General features: G+C 39.7%; 1 protein-coding gene across 1 annotated transcript; it reads left to right on the plus strand.

The window, feature by feature from the left end:
- Positions 1-407: 407 nt before the first annotated feature.
- Positions 408-1,160, plus strand: LOC147548520 (uncharacterized). The gene is made up of 2 exons (XM_086668068.1): positions 408-742; positions 845-1,160. Exons 1-2 carry the CDS (start codon positions 408-410, stop codon positions 1,158-1,160), a joined length of 651 nt encoding a protein of 216 aa, XP_086524194.1.
- Positions 1,161-8,470: the final 7,310 nt, after the last annotated feature.

Here is an 8,470-nt window from a genome sequence, read left to right on the forward strand (position 1 = left end):
AGACACCTGTTGAGCCCTTGTTCATCGATGGTGGGTTATGCCAAAGCAGGGTGCCATCTTTTACCTCGGGACAATACGGGTAGATCTATGAAGAGGTCTACAAGTCTAAATGGTTATTCTCACCGAGTCAGCAAAAGAGTTTTGGATTTCGGGGCTAAAGGACAATTTGACACTTAAGTGTGAAATTTGTCAACCAAGAGTCATAAGAGTATGATCAGTAAAGTGTTACTCACCCAAGACGACAAGTTAAGGGCAGTGCCAAAGTACGCTTAATTTCGAAGGAATGGGATCTTGGAATTATATTATTCTTAGGGGACAATAAATATAGAATAATATAGGCAAATTTAAGAATTATGCCAGGGTAACAAGTTTAAGTCACTTTCGCATTTCTTACATGTAGTTTAATAATGGCATCAAAAATCTCCACCAACATACGTTGGCTTCTAGAGAAAGAGAAGTTGAATGGAGACAACTTCATTATTTGGGAACGGAATCTAGGACTCATCCTCAGATCCGAACACAAGGCAAACGTCTTAGACACACCTATTCCGATTATCACCGAAGAATCGACTGATCAAGAGAAGGAGCAGGAGAGAAATATCAGGAAAAAGTCAGAACCCGTAACATGCCTCAAGTTAGCAACCATGGAACCTACACTTCAGGATAGGTTCATTGAAATTGATGCTTATACCATGATACAACAACTTAGGAATTTGTTCCAAAAGAAGTCAAGAATGGAGAGGCATGAGACTTCAAGGGCAATATTGGATATGCGCCTTGAAAAGGGAAAGCCTGTAGGGCAGCATGTTTTCAAAATGATTAGTCTTTTGGAGAAACTGAATAGACTTGGAGTCGACAATGGCCGGGACTTCGCCACTGATAATATCCTGCATTCGCTTCATAATGGGTTCAATCAATTTGGAATGCACTACAATATGAACGGATGGGATAAATCTTTGGAGGAATTACATGTTATGCTCCAGACAGCCGAAGAGAATATCGCAGTGGCTGAACCTAAGAAAGAAATTCTAATGGTTCATAAAGACAAGGGATTTAAGAGGGATGGAAAGCAGAAATTCAAAAAGAAGAAAATGGGCAAAGGGAAAGGCAAGCAAGTTGTCAGGAACAAAGGTGCCCAATCTGATTCCAAGTGTTTCTAGGCAAACAGATTTGACAAGATCTCTTATGACAAAACAGAGGTCATTTAAATCATAGAAACTCATGTTAGACATGGAACTATGATTAATGTGACTAGACTAGACTAAAAACTAGATTACAGGAAAAGTTTTGGAAACTAAACCCGAATCAAGTAGAGGATCAATTTGACTAAAGAATATGATGAGATCACATGTCTAAAAGTCATAAATCTTCCAAAACATAAAAGTCTAATACAAATCTGCCGACCTACTAAAGCCTAGAATAGCTATAGTGAATAAATGATTCCATACAAGTATGGATTTTAGAAATAGTTCTAAAACCAGTCTTTTATTCGAAGTCTAAAACATGTTAGACATAGGTTCTTCAAAAGAAGAATAACGGGGTTTCTCACAAAATCATCGACCCACAATTAGATTGTTGCTCTCGATGGTGTCTTACTTGAAAGAAAGAGTCTTTCAAAGAAGACAAGTGGGAGGAAATAAATATTCGAATGGTTTCGAATAAGAGCAACAAATAGGAGTAAAGAAGTTACTCGCTATATTGGGAGTAAGGAATTACTCGTCGTGAAATTCCTTAAGGAGTTAAGGAGATTTCTCGAAATTTGCTCAAAAACCCCGGATGAGTCTTAGGAAGATTCAAACATACTATAGTAGAATCACTACGAAATTGGACTGTAAGTTCAAAGAGATAAGAGTAAGAATGGTCAAGTCTTGTTCGACAAAAAGGTAAATAGGAGTGAAACAAATTCGTTTCAAGTCCTGTATGTAGGAAACATACTGGGGTTGAGAAGGCAATTAGAAATAATGTCAAAACAGTTAGAGAACTGACTCAATTGGACAATAGACGAGGGTAAATAAAATTGGGCGTCGAAATCTATAACGATAGATCAAAGAGATGATAAGACTCTTTCAAAAGAGTTTTGAAGAGATCTGAATAGAAAACTCTTAGAGAGAGATTCTTCCCATCTCACATGAAAAACTGTCAAGCAAAATTTGGAATTTGGAAATTCTGATGAGCAAAAGCAAACATGAGAAAAACACTTATGGTTAGAAACATAAGATCAATCATGAAGATGATTGATGTTTACCCGCTACATTTGAGAAATACTTAGAGTATAAAAGATGTCGTCACCCATGCATGTCAGAGAACAGCCTAGAATGCTTGGAGCATCCAGGATTAAGTCTCTGAAATCATAGATTGGAGAAAGCCATAAAAGCAATCTTCCAAAAATAAAGATATGAATCTTTTAGGGAGGACAAACAGATTGCGAACTCTACTAGATAAGAAAGTAAAATTAGAACTTAGGAAGTGCTGATCTCAGTTTAAGAAACTGATATTATCATAAAGACTTACGAAAGAGTTCTTAAGCACGATAATATTAAGCGAAGTGAAAACGTAACAAAACTGTCACCTTAGAACGAACATGGAGGATGTACGGATCTAAAGGAATTAGGATCAAGGTAGAAGAACCTAAGAGACTTGTAAAATTGAGAACGTAAAGGAGTTTACGCGGGTACTCAAATTTTACAAACTCTTGTTGTCCGAAATAAACTCAGTTTATTTCGTCATCTAAATTGTGGTTTAGAATTTAGACGACAGTCCAAAATAATGTAGTGTTCCAGGTAGGTTTATTAGATACATGATCTAATAAAAGAGACCCTACTAAGTGAACATGTAAGCACGCTATTATACCGTCCCTAGTCTAGGTCATTGGTTGGATAACAATGTCTATAGAAGACTAGCATGAGTAATTGACAAGATAGCGTTGTTTCTTGGGCTATAGGAATAGGAGTATTCAAAGTCAACTTCATGGGTGTATAGATGATACACTGGAAACCCGCCAAGAGAGAGTACTTCAAAAGGTTGAAGTCGTGAATTGTCATAACTCTCATTTAAGCAAATTAAAGAGATTCCTCAAAACATGAGTACTCACTCAGTTTATGTAAGGAATGTTGAACTTTGGTACCGTTAAACGCTAGCCGTAAAAAGTGGTTATAAAGGCGGATTACTGGGGGAGACAGGATAGACATAAGATTGAGTAGAAGTACAAGAATGGAATATGTCTTCCTGAGTAAAATCAGGAAAAAGTATCTCCGGGCCGCTTGATGAGAAACAACTGAGAAAGTGCATGGCCGTGCTCAAATGGATTAAGAGTAAATCATTTAATTTGACATTTTGTTCTTGGGATCAATAAAGTCTGATGAATATGACATATCAGATGAGATATGAAAAGACATGGGAATCGAGCATTGAACTTCTTCTAAGTACAAGTGGGAGACTGAAGGATATATTCCCTCGGTCATAAGGAATGGTATCCTTCCGAAGGAGTGTCCTTCGACCAAGGTGTCAATGCGTACGATTTGGCAAATAGGATGTTAATGACCTTACTCGGAAGATCATTAGTCCGGTCCAATTAGGGGGCGTAATGCTTAGCTAGAAGCCAACTACGATCGTTAGGTAACTTCGGTAATCCGCGGCTAACATAGACCGGATCCTACAAGGGTTACACATAAGAGTAATGATTTGAACGGAGAGAATTGACTAGAAAGAGAATGGAAAATAAGTGGATTGGATCCATTATTGGTAAGTCCAATTAGTTCGGAGAAGTCCGAAGAGAGATAAACACATCCGGGCCTTAAAGAAGGACCCGGAAAGGCTTTAGGTGGGTCGGCCATGTGATGGCCGACCTTAGCAAGGGGTCGGCCATTACATGGCCGGTTAGTCCCTAAGTGGGCCGGCCAAGGAAGCTCATAAAAGGCTATGTTGGCCGGCCACGCTAAGGAACCCTAAAAGGGTGTTTCGAGAAACATCTTATAATTAGGCTTTAGTAATCCTAGTTTGGGTAAAATACCTTTTCTAGGGATTTCTATATAAGGACCTAATTAGACAACCTAAAGATACACGACACTATATATCTCAAAAAGGAGTGAGATACAACAGAGAAGTGAGACTTCTATTTACAACTGAAAGATTTCAGAATATACATCTCAGAGAGAGAGAGAGAGAGAAAAGGAGTTTTCTCAATTATCTAGTCAAGAAGAAGGAGTTCTTCAAGTAGAAGAGCAACAATTGGGGCTCTTATCTTCCGAATACTGGTCAGGATTTAATTCGTGGGAAAGCGGTTAAAGGTAATCTTCTTTCTATTATAGTTCATTGATATGTTCATGTATAGATCCTGGTAGTCTAGTGTTAAACATATAGATGTTTGAGATTCCGCTTACAACACTAGTTAGATGATTAGTATGTATTAGATTCATACATAACCCTACAGATTCTAGGTTCCTGCCTCGAAGTGGAGGTGTGGACCTCTCGCTTTTGTGACCCTGAGTAGTTAGAAATGGGCTTTTGACCTTCGCCCGATGTATCAGGACACCCCCTTCACTGACATATCCGTTCTTGCTTGGAACGTGGGAGGGTGTGGAAACTTCCTTAACAGAAAACACTTGTGGGCTTTAATTAGAGAGCACAAGCCAGATCTTATTTTCCTCTCGGAAACCAAATGCATGAACACGGATATTAATAAGCTCCTGAATTTACAGACGGATTATAACCAATTCACTGTCGAGCCCACCAATAAAGCTGGGGGGGATTGGTATTTTTTTGACTCAGGCCCACACTTTTGATATTCTGCATGCGGATAACAATATTATTCATATTAAGGGCACCCAGGTAAACAACAACTCCCAGTTCATCATTTCTTGTTTTTATGGCTACCCCTATAATCATCATAATCGAATGCGGCCTTGAAACCAAATCCAGAGCATGACCCCTAACCATAATATTCCTTGGGTTCTAATGGGGGATCTGCATACGATTCTTTACCCTGAGGATAAGGTTGGGGGCAAGGAGGCCTTCCCGACCCACGCCAAAAATATTAAAACAGTTATAAACAACCTGGGCCTCTATGACTTGGGCTTTAGTGGCCCTCCCTTCACCTGGTCCAACAGGCAATTTTCTGGCAACTTTATTCAAGAAAGGCTTGACCGGGCCTTAACTAATCAATAGTGGCTTGTTGACTACCCAGCTTCCACCCTCACCCATCTTCCTGGGATCGGATCGGACCATATTCCCATTCTCCTTGCGACTAAAATCAAATCAAATCTTGATCAGAAACCTTTCAAATTTATTCACACCTAGATGTCCCATCCGGAGTGTGGCAACTTCATCAATAACAACTGGCTTAACTCCCCCACTCATATTCATATTACACTCAACTCCCTTGTTATTAAGCTTTCCAGATGGAACAAGTCTGTTTTCGGACATCTGGAAACCAAAATCAAACAACTCACCTCTACCATTCAGAATGTCTGCAATCACGAGGTTTTTCAGCGTTTGTACAACCAGCTCGAAGAGGCTTACAATCAGCAAGAAAGTCTGTGGAAAGAAAAATCACGTATAGCGAATATTCAGTTAGGCGAAGGAAATACCAAATACTTTCACTCCAAAGCTATCACCCGTAACAGGAAAAACCAAATCTCTGCAATCAAAAGAGATGATAACTCCTGGTCCTATGACGTCTCTGAAATTGCCAACATTTTCTCCATTAATCTCCTCAATATCTCTACTACTACAGGCAACCACACCTCCAAGGATTTACTCACTCTTTTCCCCACTCAGATAACCGCCTCCCATAATCTCCTTCTTACGGTTTCCCCCAGTGAGGATGAGATCAGGAATGCAGTTTTCTCCCTCAAATCTGAGGCCGCTCCTGGCCCAAATGGTTACCCTCCTTTCTTCTACCAGTCAAATTGGAACACGGTGAAAAACGACGTGATCGAGATGGTTACCAATTTTTTCCACAACACTCAACTCCCCCCCCCCCCATGTCAAACCACACTCACATTTATCTTTTCCCTAAAACCAAGAATCCTCAATCCACGACAGATTATCGTCCCATTAGCCTAGTGAATATCACCTACAATATCATCACCAAAATACTGGCTAATCGTCTCAAAAAAAACCCTGCCTGATATCATTTCACCCTTCCAAGCGGCCTATGTTCCTGGGAGATAGATTACAAATAACATCATAATCAGCCAGGAACTCTCTCATTACTTTAAAACCATTCGAGGTTCAAAAAGTTTTTTCGGCCTCAAGTTGGATATGTCCAAAGCTTTTGACCGGATCAAGTGGTCCTTTCTCGAGAAAATCATGTCTCACCTGGGCTTTGACAGCCACTAGATCCAACTCATCCACACCTGTATCACCACTTCCTCTATGCGGTTCTCATTAATGGTCGCCTTGGGCCCACCTTCAATGTTACTAGGGGCATTCGTCAGAGGGACCCCCTTTCTCCTTTCCTATTCACCATTGTTATGGAAGACCTTAGTAGACTCCTAGAAAACCAATGAGAACCAGAAACGGTTCATCGGCTTCCCAATACCCAAGTCCAATCTCACTATCAAACACCTCCTCTTCGCAGACGACTGTGTCATCTTCGGGCAAAACTCTCTGGATAACATTACTAATCTGAAGCAGATCCTCAGTACCTTCAGTGAGGCCTCCGGTCAGATGATCAATTATTCGAAATCTACCATATTCTTTTCTAAGAACACCCACCCGAAGTTTAAGAGAATGATCATCAGAAATCTAAAGGTCCACCAATCCTCCTCCCTCGAAAAATATCTGGGTACCCACCTCTTCATAGGAGCAAATAAAAAACAACCCTTCTCCTCTCTGCTTGTGCAAATCCAAAATAAACTGTCCAAATGACAGACTAACCTCCTCTCCCAAGCTGGTCGCTGATGGGTCCTGAAAATGTCCCATCTGAGTCGTTTAATTTAGCCGAGTTAGTCCATTTCGAGTCTTTATTATAATAAAATGGTTGGTTTTCTTAATTAGATGTCTTTTGTAGAGTTATGTGTGAAAAGAGATTAAAAACGGGAGAAAGTTACTTGAAGGGCATTTTGGTCTTTTGGACACAAGGGTATTCTGGTAAATTTGGCCAAGGTCAGTTCATGGGTGAAAGGTAGAGTCCCAGACGAGCCCGTAGGAGAAAACGAAAGTCAATTCGGAGGTCGGACGAGTGAAATATGCAAAGTCAAAGTAGGAGTGAAACAATGTTGACCAGTGGGATACTTTCGGTCACCATTCTGGCTCGTGGGACACAACAACACGACGTGGCACGTCCAGAAGCGTGGAACATCAGTCTTTGGTATACCTGCTGAACATTGAAGTTCCATCCCAAATGCCCACCGGACAGAATTCGAGTGCGCCCTTTTTTTCCAGTTTGAAGTCCCCGAATTTACCTTTCACATCTATGATGTATCAATACCAAATGTAACGAGTAACGTAGAACGTAGTCGACTTCCAAAAAAAAAATGCTTATCTATTTCTTGAGTAGAAAGCAACCCTAACTTCCTATTTTAGCCCTATTTCTCCCATTTTCTCCCAATTAACTCCTAAAACCCTAACCATCAACCCATCTATAAATAAATCTCTACCTCTCTCATTTCTCTCTAGACTTGAAAACCCTCTCAATCCCTCTTCCAGGGCCGGCCCAAACATTTAGGAGAGCCAAAGCGAAATTAAATTTTGGGGCCCATGTTAGAAAAAAGTAAAGTAAATAAAAAAAAACTATTTTAATGCACCTACAATAGGAATTGAACCCTTGACCTCTAGCACATAAACTAACCTCTTCACCGCTAAGCTACAATTACATTATGCAATAATTTTGTTTACAGTGTAATTCTTATTTAAAAACAGACATCGAAATTCAAAATTAGAGGCCCTTCATAAAGTCGGGGCCCAAAGCGACCGCTTTGGTGGCTTTGGGCCCGGGCCGCCCCTGCCCTCTTCTCTATTCCCATACCTTCTCTTTCTCTACTTTTCTTTCTCTAACCCTAAAATCATCTTCCTCTCCTCTTTTAGCCTCCATTCTTTTCTAACCTACCTTTTTCTCTAACCCTAAAATCATCTTCTTATCTCCTCTTTTAGCCTCCGTTCTTTTCTTTTACTACCCATTCCACCATAATTTCTTTCCAATCTCTTTTCTTATCTAATTTCTTCATCTCTTCTCTATAATTTCTTTTACTTCTAATTTCTTCATCTAAACTTCTAATTTCTCCATAACTTCTTCTCTAAATCTCTTCTTCTTCTATCATTAACTAAAGTGTTATTATTTGGATTTGGAGAATAACTTGGATTATATTTGGAAATCAATTGGAGCAAGGATTTGGGTGATTTCTTTTCTTGGTCTTATTTATTTCCACGTATTTCATTTTATCAATGTATATGTCTACAAATTCAATGAGTAACTAATCTTGTATCTAGGGTGTAGAGGAAACCCATACTTGAGCTTATTTTGAGATAT

This window comes from Eschscholzia californica, unplaced genomic scaffold (assembly GCF_041429995.1).
Source record: "Eschscholzia californica isolate CP2 unplaced genomic scaffold, dmEscCali1.0.p SCAF_3, whole genome shotgun sequence".
Classification (NCBI taxonomy): Eukaryota; Viridiplantae; Streptophyta; class Magnoliopsida; order Ranunculales; family Papaveraceae; genus Eschscholzia; species Eschscholzia californica.

Coding starts and splice junctions, on each gene's coding strand:
- LOC147548520 (XM_086668068.1), top strand. CDS start 408: ATGGCATCAAAAATCTCCACCAACATACGTTGGCTTCTAGAGAAAGAG. Junction 743..844: donor AAGAAGTCAAGAATGGAGAG/GCATGAGACTTC, acceptor GAAACTGAATAG/ACTTGGAGTCGACAATGGCC.